Below are 13983 nucleotides of genomic sequence, written 5' to 3'. Positions count from 1 at the left end.
GCAAAGGTATCGCCTCAAGAGCAAAAGAGGTTATAACTCGCCTGTACTCATCCCTCATTAGGCCTATTACTGAATATAATGCTCCCTTTGGTATGTACCATACCAGACACCTGCAGCAACTTGACAGACCTCAGAGGTTTCTAACTAAGAAAATTCAGGGTCTCTAGCACATGTCTTATAAAGACAGACTGAAGTCGCTCTCACTGTACTGAGTAGTGTACAGATTACTTAGAGGCGACTTATTTCTGGTTTACAGGGCTATCTCTGATGGAAATCCAATGGAAATGCTGCTCATCCTTAAGTCAAATGGGACTAGAGTCACCCATTCTAGGGACCTCAGTCTAGCCTGTGACATAAACAGGACCTGCTGGACAGACAGATACATCTCTCAGAGGTTGTTAATCTTCTGGAATAGGCTTCCAATCCATATTAAGCAGAACACCTCCATGACCCTGTTTAACCATAACCTGGACGACTTGATGGGAAACCATAAATGTCTGCTGGGGACTGCCCCGGCTTGTCTCCTGGACATGGGTAGTCCTTGCTAGAAAAACTTTGGGCATAGACAATCTCTGTCATCTAGTATTATACTGGCGTTTAACGGCTATGCTTGTTTAAGACCCTCGGGTCAATAGCCTAGTAACATCCTATGAACCTATAAAAGGTATTATTAACTTGCCAGTTAATTTGGATACTCTATAACAGACTCAGTTAAAAAAATGAATTTCAGACATAACCAACTAACACAAGAACACAATAGTGCAATTAATCATAATCGTACTTGTTTATAAACATCACCATTTAAATGGCAGAGACCAAGATGAATTCCTTTGTGCTAAACCCAGAAACAGAGACAAACATTTAATTCAGTACTAATAAAGGTTAATTTACATAAATAGCAACACATTCCAAGACAAAGCAAACCAAATTCCTAAATTCATCTTGCACAAGAACGACTTCTCCTTTTGGCTTTTCTCATTAGGGGTCACCACAGTGGAACAATGGTCTGCACAACGATTAGCAATGGAGTTTTACAGTGTTGAGTTGCCAGCCCAGCGTTCAACCTTCCACTCAAGGCAGACACACACACCTAGGGCCAATTTAGAGTGTCCAGTTCACCTGCAGTACGTCTTCAGCATGTGGGAGGAAACCAGAGTACCTGGAAGAAACGTATATGACTGCAGGGAGGACATGCAGACGCCGCACAGAAGGCAACCCAGCCGAGAATTGAACCGGAGAACCTCTTCTGTGAGGTGGTAATGGTAACTCCTGCTAAAGTAATAAAATCTTTTTTCTTTTACTGTGGTATTTTTAAAGTACACTTTTCTGTGATATGGTCAGCTCCTCACTGATCCTGCAATTGGGAAAGAGATAAGAATGTGCAAAGCAGACAGAAAGAAATGAATTTATGTAAGAATACTTTTCCTTTTCTCGTTCAATAATGGCATTGCATCAACCCTCTTTTCCCCATTTTGTACATTACCTTTTTTATTTTTCTCCTTTGTTACCACAGTCATAGACATGGATGGTGATGGGATCAGCTCTCCATCATTTGGTATTCGGCTTACTTGAAGGGAGCGGAAGTTACTTTTCAGTGTGTTTTTAATTCCTCCATCTTTCTTTTCGCCATCTTTCTTTTTTTCCTGTCCTTGTGTTGTCCAATAATCTACCTGCAGTCCCATTACTTCCACTCCAGGACTTAAAGAGCTAAGGAGTTAAGGAAAGTTTAGCAAAATCATTATTGACTTTAAAGACTGCTGGTCTATTCTGAAACACCAAAATGATACTGTAGTACAATAACACGGAGGAAGCAAATTTAATACCATTTATACAACAGATTAAAAAAACAATTAGCATGCTTTTTCTTCTTTGCATCATCTAAAAATCAAGATGACATATACTTCTAAGCTGTGAACTATAAACAATCTTTTTTTCAAACACCTTTATTGAATTATCACTTGTGACATAGGCAAATTTACATTCATATAAAAGTAATCAAACTATATTAATATAAACATTATACTTCACATATATTGCTATATATCATATAACCTAGGCAATATTACATAAATTATTTACTTCCTGCCTTTTTTTAAACAAAAAAACATCTTTATCAAACCATCACTTACTACACAGGCAATCATACATTTATATAAATGAAAACAAACCACACTGACACAATCCTAGTTGCAAGCATTTTACATCACAAACCATACTGACACACTCCCAGCTGCAAACATTATATATAATCTAACCAATCTTTCTCACTCAAACATTACATAGCTCATTTAAATCCTACCACCTTTTAGACTCCATTCCTCCCTTCTGTGTATTGTTCCCACAATTCCCATTTTTTCCTATGTAGTTTGCTCCAACTCTTTTCTAAAGATCTGCATTCCAGTTGTTTTACCAATATTATTTTATTCACTACTTCCAGTATAGTAAGTTTAAATTTTAATTTTGATTTTCTAGTAATTGCTTTTTTGGCAGCCACCATTATTAGACATAGCAAGGCCTTACCATGTCTAGGCAGTTCCGATTCTGTATCATAGCTCAGAAAAATCCTCTCCCTCGTCAGACCAATCTGCCCATCAAGCTTCTCTGACAGTGCATCCCACAGGGAATCCTTAAAGTCCGCCAACTCACCACACTCCCAGAAAATGTGTTCCCAATTACCTCTTTCTTCCCTGTCACACCTCCAACACTTACTGTTTGCCTGAGAAAAAATTCTCTGGAGTCTTCCATTTTCTCATTTTTTTGTATTATCTTTTTTTTAGTCTTTTCCCACATATCCTTAGCTGCCACACTAAAATAATTTTTAATCCATACTCCTAAATATTTAATTCTATGGGCGGTTGTGATGGTGCAGCGGTTTGCATTGCCACTTCACAGCAAGAGGTTCTCCGATTCGATTCTCGGCTGGGGTACCTTCTGTGTTGGGTCTGCATGTCCTCCCTGCAGTCATGGGGGGGGGGGTTCTTCCACATCCTAAAGATATGCTGAAGGTGGACTAGACACTCTAAATTGGCCCTAGTTGTGAGCGTGTGCATCTGTGTGCCTTCTGTAGAAGGCTGGGTGCCGGGCTGGCAACTCGACACTGTAAGAACTCCACTGCTAATCATTTTGCAGACCGGACTGCAGAAGGAAAAGTAGAAGAAGACTCCTAAATATTTCATTCTATCTTGTTCCCATAAATATGGGTATTCCTGAACCAGTTCATGTGTGGAGACATAATTTACCACTATTGCCTTTGTTTTAGCTTCATTAATTTTGTATCCCAAGAAAATATGAAACTGTCTCAAAATGTTCCACGACACTCTAGTGTCTTTTTCTGGTTTTGTCAGGTACAAAACAATGTCATCTGTGAGTAAAGCCAGCTTTTCTTGACTACCATACCAGTTATATCCTTAATTTCTGTGTCCCTTATTTTCGATAGGTGGGAGTTTGGCATAATGGTTAAGGTGTTTACTTTACACACACAAGGTGTATGGTTTGATTCTCACATGGGGTAATTGGCTAGGCTCAAAATGGCCCTCAAGGGTAGTTAGCCTAGTAGTAATCTATGAACCTATGAGCCTATCTTTGCTAATGGTTATAAATATAATGCAAATAATAAAGGGGAAAGAGGACATCACTGCCTGGCTCCTCTGCTCACCCGATCCCTCATATAGTCTCCTAATCAACCTTATTATTTTGTTCAGGAAATGCAAATGCTTCCATTTCCCTGCTCATAAAGTCCCAGCTTACTCTGTCAAATGCTTTCTCTGCATCAAGACCCACCAACACAATGGTATTTTCTTATATTCTGCTTCCCTCTGGATTATCAATGTTCTGTTAATGTTGTTAAATGTTTGCCTCTCCTCCACAAAACCACATTGATCCATGTCTATCAGTTTTGGCATTACTTTTGCCATTTGTTTAGCCATTATAGGCATGAACACTTTATAATCATGGTTTAGTATTGAAATGGGCCTGTATGAAGCTGGATCTGATGGACATTTACCCTCTTTAGGTATTACATCTACCACTGCTTTCTTCCAGGATGGTGGTACTTCTTCTCCTCTTAAGATACTGTTAAACAAAACCTTCCAGATCGTTATCAGTTTTTTCCTCCTAGTTCCAAACTTCCACAGGAACACCATCTATTCCTGGGGACTTTCCTGTAGATTGGTTATACATCACAATTTTTATCTCATCTCCACCTATCCTAACTGTTAGTAACTGAGCCTCATATACGTCTAACCTTGGAATATTTAATTCTTTCATAAATATTTCCATTTGTATCTTTTCTTGATTTTTATATTTCTCTGCTTTATAGAGACTCTCATAGAATTTCCAAAATATTTCTAACACCTCTACAGAATCTCGTTACCTTCTTTGTTATAGGATCCCTAAGTCTGGTGACATCCTTTTCTACTTTTTGTTGCCTGAGTCATGCTAAAAGTTTTTGTGCTCTAGTGTTATCAAAAAAACAGCAATCTTTCTAAGCTTAAGCATATTATCAAGGTAATCCCTCATTTTCTGCCTAGCATTCTGCAGTTCATCCTGTTCTTGTTCTGTGAGATTCTTCCTATTCTGCAATACTTTAACATTTGTCAGTCCTTCTAAATAATTATTGTTTATTCTTAACCATAGCTCCCTTTCTTTTATTTCCACCCTATTTTTAAACTCCACCTTAATTTTATCCCACTCTCTAGCTATATTTTCAGAACAGATTTATATCTTCTCTAACAGTGCCTGAATAATCTCAACCACCCATTCCTTAAATTCCTCTCTTTTCAACAGATAGGTGGGAAAGTGCCAATGTCTCATTTTTATTTCATTACCCTGTGTTTTTATTTTAACTATAATTGGAGCATGATCTGAAATAGTTATTGGGTGGGTATCAAGACCTTCAATTAAATGCACACGGTCCCGTGAAATGTAAATTCTATCTAGCCTAGCCCATTTTTTATATCTTGGGGAATAATATGGAAATTCACTCCGAACTCCTATTACTGAATTCACATCTTCCTTGCCAAATACTTTCATAAATTTCTTCAAAAGCTACCCTCCTTTTTTATATTTTCCATTCTGGGCCCCCCAGACACATCTTCACTGCTGCAAATAAAATTCCAGTCCCTACCTATAAGTAATATCCCTTGCTGAAAAATTATTATTTGTCCTAGAATTTTCATAAGCTCCATTATATCAGTTTTAGGTATAATGTAAACACATTCCAGTGTAATCCTCTTCCCTTGCCAGTAGCCCCTTAGCAGTACAAATCTGCCATTATTATCTTGTTACTCTTCTTCTATCACTGTTGGAGCTCCTCTTGCAATTAATATAAGTACTTGTATTTTCCTTTGTCCCAGGTATTCTGTTGAATAACCATCCTGAAAACCTTTCTTTATCAAATTCACATGTTCAGTCCTTTCTAAGTGTGTCTCCTGTAGCATAGCTATTTGCACTCCACATTTTTAATACAGTTTGCTAGTCTTTCTTATTTGTATTTATCTGTGAGGCCATTCACATTTAAAGACATTAACGAAAATGTCATTGTATTAAAAAAATATTATTCCCACCTTTTGAGGATAACATCATTGGCAGGTTGAACTTTTATACAATTCTTTCTTGTCATATACATTTGAGCCTATGTCACATCTTATAAAACATTTTGTTTTATTGAAAGCCCTCAAACAAATAACGCACACACCTCCAATACCCCTAAGACCTATTAACTTAATACTAGCACACAAAACTATATACACCATGAAATACTGACATTTTACCCTCCTAATAGGAACAAATGTCCCAAACTGACAGCCACACTCACAGACTTGAGTTAACCTAAAATAAAGGTCATCCATGCTAAGGTGCATGGCGCAGCCCATGTTTCTACTAAGTGCTGATTACTTTTGTCATTTCTTTATAGCTCTCCCAGCTGAGAAAACCTCTGAATGTTTTCAGAGAAGATTAACTACCTTAGGAATGCCCGTGAATGCGTTCAGAGAAAATTATCTACATTGGGAAAACCCCTGAATGCTTTCAAAAACATTATCCCCTAACCAATTTCTCTTTTTTTTTCCTCAGCCAATCACTCTCCACCAGACTGTAGCCAGTCTCTTTAGCATATTGTTTCCATGGAGACCTGAGAACCAAGCAGCCAGTTTCTCTTTATCAGACTGTTTCTATGGAAACATGAAGACCAGCTGCAGAACTGTTACTGAGCATACATGCATGTGCTAGAAAAAAGCCTCATAATATTCAAAGTTCTTTTTCATTTACTTGCTCTCTCTTAAAATGTGGTACTAAATCAATCTAAGGTTTTTAATCCAGTCATTTCCCCATACAATAATGAGAAAAAGCACATTTATTTATTTATTTACATTTGTTTACCGTGAAATTCCAACTGGACGCAGGTCCTTTCAGCAGATGCCCGGGGAGAAAAGCTCCACAACATGTACATGATAAATAGAGATACAAATATGAAGCAATAGGAAACAACATTACTGGTTGTTGGCATTAATACAGTAACTAGATATTGATTATCAACAGTATATACAGCAAATGTTGCAAGTTAAGATAGCTTATTGTCATTTACAATAAAAGTTGTAACAAAGTTGTCACACAATTATTAAAGTACGCAAAGTCAACTAGTTTATTCTGACTGCGGTTAGTAGTCGCGGTAGTATAGTTGGGTTACGAGTCTAAGTGGGGGGGAGATAGGGGTGGGATTGTTAGGCTGGATTAGAGCAAGGACAAAGCCAGTGCAAATTTAAGTGGTATTTGAGTGCAGTCTTGAAAAGGTTGCTGGAAGGTAGAGTAGTTAAGGAGGGGGGAAGATTGTTCCAAAGTTTAGATATGGTATAGGAAAATAGGGCTTCTCCTGGAGAGTTTTTGGGTTTGATAACAATGAGTTGATTTTTGTTGCTTGATCTTAGGGGCCTAGTGGAGTGATAGGGTTGGAAAAGGGTTTAAAGGGATGGGATGCTGTGGGGTGGTTAATACGTTTATGAGCGAGGGTGAGTTGATTAAAGTGAAGGAGTTGTGGGAGTTCTAGCCAGTTTAGTTCTTAAAGGGAGATACAATGATGGCTGCGGTAGGAGGCCCCAGTGGTAAATTTAGCAATTTTGTTGTAACAAGCATCCAGCTTAAGTAGGTCTGCCTGTCTAAGGTTTGTAAGTATGGGAGATGCATAGAGTAGGGTAGAGATTAGCTGGGAATTGGCTATAGAGATTCTAGCCAACTTGGTTAGGAATTGGCGGCTTCGATATAATGCACCAAGTTTCTTGTGAACTTTTTTTATTGTGAGAGATATGTGGGTGTCAAATCTAAGTTTATTGTCAATCTCCACGCCAAGTAATTTTGTGTATTTTGATGAAGAGATGTTGGTATTGTCTTTGGCGAGAATGTTAAAGTGGGGGGGTTGGGTGAATTTGGAAGGTTGGAACAGGAGATGTTTGGTCTTACTTGGGTTGAGTAGGAGTTGAGCATTGGATAGCCAGCTTTCAACAGAAGAGAATAATTCCTGTGTGATTTGTTGGAGTTCTGGTAGAGTAGGGGCAGAGCAGATGAGAGTAGAATCATTTGCATACTGCATAAGAGATGCTTGTCTGGTAGCTGTATGTAGGTTGTTAGTGAAAAGTGAGAATAGCAGAGGGCCAATGATAGACCCTTGGAGAACTCCGAGAGTAACTGGGAGGCGAGGTGATAGGTTATCATCCCAGATTACTGATTGGTGGCATCCGTGTAGATCGCTGTGGAACCAGTTGCAGGCTGATTGTGAGAAGGAGAGGTTGGGGAGAGTACAGAGTAGTAGCTCATGAGATACCATGTCAAAGGCCTTTCAAAGATCTAGAAATACGGCAGTGGAGAGGAGGCCATTGTTTTTGTGATGAAGTAAAGTGTTGGTGAAGGAGAGAAGAGCAGAGGTAGTGCTGTGATATGGCTTGAAACCATGTTAGGTATTGGAGAGGAGATTATTAGATAGGAGATAGCTGGAGACCTGGGTGTTGATACATTTTTCAGGTATCTTGGAGACAGGCGTGAAGATTGCGATGGGGCGGTAATTTGAGAGGTCAGTGGAGGAAGTGCCTTTGTGGAGGGGAATGATGTGGGATATTTTCCATATAGAGGGAACATAGCCTTCAGTTATAGAATGGTTGATTAGAATTGAAACTGGGTAAGCTAGTGCATCAGCTGCAATTTTCAAGTATTCAGAGGGGAGGTTGTCAGCTGCAAGTTTGGTGGGTTTAAGTTTTGACAAAAGTCTTTTTATGTTGGAGGTAGGTATTGAGGTGAAGAAGAAAAGAGGAGTGGGGGGTTTATGGTTAGGAGTTGGGGGGCTGATTTAGGGAAGTGTTGTTTGTTTAGAGATGTTATAGTTTCAGTGAAGTGTTTGTTGAAGGATTTAGCGATACTGCTGGAGGAGGGGGGGGGATGGACGGCTGGGGGGTGTTAACCTTCCCTGGGTGGAGGATAGAGTTAATAGTAGACCAGAATTGCTTAGGATTATGGTTGGAAGAGTTTAGGGTGGATTTATAGTTGAGAGATTTGTCTAATTTTATTTGCTTTTTGACCTTATTGCGCAGTTCAAGGAAGGATTGCCTATCTGAGATATTTTTTGTTATGCGCCAGTGCTCCCAGGCCTTATCTCTGGATTTCATTAGGATTCTGGTGGTCTTTTGTAACCATGGGGCATGCCTGGATCTGACTTTGGAATTTCTTACAGGAGCATGGGTGTTTAGGATGGAGAGGAAGGTAATACTGAAGAAGTGGACAGCCTCATCTAGGTTGAGGTATTTTAGTGGTGACCAGTTAATTTTTTGCAGGGAGGAGATGAACGAGTTGGGGTTGAAGTTGGATTTGTTCCGCATTTGCCTGTGGATAATGGGCTTCAGACTGTTTGTGTGGTGCTGAATTAGGAAAGTGGGGGAGTGGTCACTAAGACTGTTAGGTAAACAGCCTGCTAGGTAAGAGTGAGGGGCTTTGTTGACTAGGATCCAGTCAAGTAAGGTATGATTGCTAGGGTTTTTATTGATTTGGGTCGGAGATTGGATAAGTTGAGTGAACTCATGGAGATTTAAGTGAAGGGTTGGGAGATTGTTATTACAGGAAAGCCAGTTGATGTTAAAGTCGCCGAGCATGATGGCTTCCTGGGGTAGAGACAGACTAGCCCAGCTCAACAGATTTTCTAGGGGTATTATATTTTGCCCTGGTGGGAAATAGCATCCTATGATATTGATGGTTTTGTTTGAGTTTAGTTTGAGACTGGCATAGAGGATTTCTTCATTGTTGTAGTGAGGGGCAGATGCGTTCAGGAGTTGGATATTGAGGTGGTGTTTAAATATCAGTGCTACACCACCTCCTTTTTTGGACAATCTGTCTAATCGAAGGATGTTATATTCAGGTGGAAGTATTTCCTCACTTTTGATGTGAGGTTTGAGCCAGGGTTCAGCTAGGAAGAGAATATCTAGAGAATATATGCTTATGCTGGCATGTAGAGCTTGGATTTTATTGCATATGCTTCTGATGTTTAGGGACATTATAAGTAGGGGTCTGTTGTTTTTTTGTTGGCTATGAATTGAGTTATGAGGGGGTTGCTTGGACTAGGGGCTGTGGTTGGGTTGGATTTGAGAGGACCAGGGTTAGGATGGATGTCTCCAGTAAGGGCTAGTTTAGAGAAGGTGTTTAGGATAAGTTTTATATACATAGTAAATTGCTTATGGTATCTTAGAGATATTTTATTTTTGAGTGTGTTAGGTGTTTGGTAATGGAGTGTGTGTATTGGGAGGATGCTTTTGGTGGCAGGGGTTGTGTAGTTATAGTGTAAATGTTTGAGGGAAGGTGTTGAGAGAGTACAGTGGAAGTTGTTGGGGCATGTGACTGTGGAGCATTGGTAGGATGTAATGTGAGCTAGAACTAAGCTGGTTAGGATTGTTATTATATTAGGTAGTAGCATGATTGTGTCAGATGTAAGGGGAGGGAGTGAATAGTGGTGTAGCCTAATTGGTGGGAATTAAGGGAGGGGTTATGGCTAAGAATAAATGTAGAGCTACTGCAGGTGGGTGGGAATAGGGGGCAAGGATGGGTGTGAAGTGAGCATAGCGAACGGAGTGGGCTAGAACCCCTCAGGCTAAAGATTGCAAGGTAAGTGTCTGACACTCGTCAGTAAGATGTTAAAGCTAGTTCCTGTAGTATAGCCAAATTGTTAGGAGTTTATAGGAATCTAGTAGGGAAGTGCAGGGTTGGAATGGCTGGAAGAGTGGAGGGAGGGTGAAAATGCTAGAGAGAGATAAGGGAGGGCTCAGCGTTGGCTCGATTGAGTGTGTTCACCTTTACTGAAATTAGGATGAATATTTTAACACATACACTTTTTCTGTAGGTAAAACTCTGTTTTCCCATTTTATGGTATCCCTGTTGTGGCATTCCCTGTTTACAGTCTGCTGGTCTGGTAGGCAGGGGCCAAAGGCAGGCAGTACAGGAAAGAACTGTTTGAGAGAAAATAGGTTTAGAGAGGTTAAATGAAAAATTTGAGTAGGAAGGGTTTAGACAGACTAACACAATTACAGTACTGAGTGAGACTCAAACTCAGCATAAATTATTTCCCTTCTGCTTTATGGCAGTTAGTAGCCTAGGAATAATTGGCTAAGTTCTCAGTGCAGTATTAGAACGCAGTTACCAGGGAAAAACATAAAAATTAAACATCTTGCAGGTGCCGTATAGCTTTAAACATGTGTGCACGAGGCAGTGCAAGATGTAACCTATGTAATTGTTCAGCTCTAGGAAGTCCTCTACTAGGTACACTATAATGCAAACAACATACAAACATGTAAATTTAGCAAACTGATGCTATCTGTTAGGTTCAGGTGCTACTGCTACTACTGCTAAGCAAGTTTCCAATGTAAAACAAAGTGCACAATGATACCGCTAGCAGATTGTGACTAAACCTTCACTTATGGATGTGCAGACAACAGCGTTATATACTGTACATCTCAGGTAACACTATGCTAGAAATATGCACTTTACAGGGGCCGCTAGTAAGAACATACAAAATCAATTAACAGATAGTAGCTATATCTTCACATATGCATGTGCGGACAACAGCATTATATACTGTAACAAGCCAGGCAGCAAATACGCTAGAAATATGCACTTTACAGGGCAACAATATGCTAGAAACTTGCAATTTTAGGTATATGTAGTAGTAAATACAGTAGACAACAGCAAACAACTTACGTGGTGGACACACTCGATACAGGTCGCCGGTTTGAAAATGGTACCTTGCACTGGTAGGATTTGTAAGCTTGGTGTAGAAGGAGCTACAGTCCTGACGAGTTGCTAGAACCCCCCAGGCTAAAGATTACAAGGTAAGTGTCTGACACTCATCAGTAAGATGTTATAGCTAATTCCTGTAGTATAGCCAAATTGTTAAGAGTTTAAAGGAATCTAGTAGGGAAGTGCAGGGTTGGAATGGCTGGAAGAGTGGAGGGAGGGGGAAAAAGCTAGAGAGAGATAATGGAGGGTTCAGCATTGGCCTGATCGAGTGTGTTCATCTTTACAGAAATTAGGATGAACATTTTAACACATACACTTTTTCTGTAGGTAAAACTCTGTTTTCCCAGTTTATGGTATCCCTGTTGTGGCGTTCCCTGTTTATAGTCCGCTGGTCTGGTGAGCAGGGGCCAAAGGCAGGCAGTAGGGAAAAGAAACCTTTTCTGTAGGTAAAACTCTGTTTTCCCAGTTTATGGTATCCCTGTTGTGGCATTCCCTGTTTATAGTCCGCTGGTCTGGTGGGCAGGGGCCAAAGGCAGGGAGTAGGGAAAAGAAGTGGTGGACACACTTGACACAGGTTGCCCCAGTTTTATTACATTATTTTATCACATTATTTTTTTCTTTTATCGTGCTTTTTAACCAGGCTTTTTTTATACACTGCAGTGCTTACATTTCTTAAAACTGAACAAGAAGAGAGAGAAGAATGAAGAAAGAAAAAAAAGAACAGCAGTATCTGTTTACAATCCCCATTAAACTTAAAAATAACAAAAACATTGCTTTACAGCAGGTAAAGGAAACCACATGCTACAACATCTTTACTTAACAGTTACCTTTTCCCTACTCTTCCCCTCCCCAGAGCACTTTTCCGAACATTTATGACATGAAGTAGAGCATATGCTTTAGAGTCCCCCACAAGTCCAACAAATTCTGAAAAAGTCTAATATTTCCAGATTTTCTTGATCTGTCATATTTAACAAATATATTTATTGCATTTTAATCCCATATTAAGTTACTGGTTTTATTACTGTTCATCTCCGAAATCCTGTCTCTGCTTCATTTCCAATCTACTCTCGATTCTCCTAGTCAACTCTCGTGCTCCCTTCCTTCTCTCCAAAATTTTCTGTTGAAATTTTTGAAAAGGTTTCATGGGTACAGTCTCTCTGTGGTCTTTATTACCAAAAGAAGCTTACTTTTAGTTGGACAAACTTTTTTATTTCCTCCTTGGCATGTACTTCATCAAAAAATGATTTTGTCCCTCCAGGGAAGAATACCTTGAAGGCAGCTGGATATAGCATTTTGAATCTCACACCTGCATCTCGACATTCCCTGAATAGTGGAATAAATTTGCTCCTATTCTGTCTGGTGTACAATGAGTAATCATTCTCCAAAAGCACTCTGCTGTCCCCCAATTTTAGTACTTTGTCCTTCAGCCACAATTTTGTCAGAATCAACTCTTTCTGCTGGTAGGATTGTATCTTTATATTAAAGGTCTATGTTGCTTTCTTACAGTCAGGTTTGGAGCATAAACACAATGTGCCTTTTTGATTAACAATTCCTGTTGTGGAATACCAGTCCAGTTGCTTATTTGTGCTTTCATAAAATTAATGCAGTCTGTTCCATCCAGATTCTCTGGTATAGCTGAAATCTCATATTTTCCCTACATGCTTTGTCCTCTAATTCTACTATTTTTCTGAAACATCTCTTCCCGAACAGTCTCATATTCATCCAGCCTTTTTTTTATTTCAACCTCTAATTTTTGCAGGTTTATCATCTCATCTGAATATATGTTTAAAGCTTCTTCCATTTTTTTTCCAGCCCTTTGTTGTTTGTGTTGATATGCTCCATCAGTGTTTTGTTTATTTTAACCAGGTCTGTATGCAGTTGTTTTATATCTTCCTGTAGGTTACTAGAAGTCATGCCTGAAAGTTGCATTGCTTTTCATTGTACAGCTGCAGAACTTTCCCCAGTCAATGTTTCTTCCTTAATTTTTGTAGCTAATTTTTTTTCCAGGTCTTTTGTGTTTCTTTATTCCTGGCATCCAGGCAGTGCACTTACTAGCCAGTTACTCATAGCTGGCCTTAGGCATAGGCCAGCTAGGCATCTGCCTAGGGTGCCATTGTAACAGGGGAACTTTTCCATTAATCTGGAAGGTGTAGGTAGACCAGAATGGGGCAACAGGTGGTGTGGGGGAGGGCAATGTGGAGCCCATTTGCCTAGGGCATCAGTTGACTAAAGGCTGGCCCTGCAGTTACTGAAATTTACCCATAAACACAAGTTTACTGGCCTTCTCTGCTCAGTTTCTGTTTTCACACTGGGAGAGCTACAAACAAGCTGTTACTCAATGAGCAGCCATCTTGGAAGTATCTGAACTATAAACAACCTTGAGCAGAAAAAAATGCTTGGCTATTTATTCACAAATACAAGAACCACATGCTAACGAAATGGGTATTAAGTGAGTTTTATACAATGACAACACGTGAAAACCAAAGGAAGGAAGCAGTCCTCCACCATCTTAGTTTATTCCTTCCAAGTTTAAGGTCACTTTGTAACTTAAATCAGCATTAGATCTTACTGAAGAATTTTGTGTGTTGTATATTTTGTGTGTGTGTGTGTGTGTGTGTGTGTGTGTGTGTGTGTGTGTGTGTGTGTGTGTGCGCATGTGTGTGTGTCTGTAATGTGTTTCTACCACTGAGAGTGTGAATTTCTGTGGTGAGATTCGACTGATGG

General features: G+C 39.5%; 1 protein-coding gene across 2 annotated transcripts in view; it reads right to left on the bottom strand.

The window, feature by feature from the left end:
* Positions 1 to 13983, bottom strand: part of LOC122813124 (phosphofurin acidic cluster sorting protein 1-like) — a 3500289-nt gene that overhangs the window by 79392 nt on the left and 3406914 nt on the right. For both annotated transcript variants that reach the window (XM_044085266.1, XM_044085275.1), the window contains one exon: positions 1484 to 1707. In XM_044085266.1, the coding sequence (XP_043941201.1) occupies positions 1484 to 1707 (224 nt within the window). The remainder of the gene's footprint in view (positions 1 to 1483; positions 1708 to 13983) is intronic.

The sequence above is a fragment of the Protopterus annectens genome, chromosome 1.part1 (genome assembly GCF_019279795.1).
Source record: "Protopterus annectens isolate FY-2018-M chromosome 1.part1, PAN1.0, whole genome shotgun sequence".
Classification (NCBI taxonomy): domain Eukaryota; kingdom Metazoa; phylum Chordata; order Ceratodontiformes; family Protopteridae; genus Protopterus; species Protopterus annectens.
Note: the sequence above shows the minus strand (reverse complement) of the source record. Positions and strands in the feature narration are given on the sequence as shown.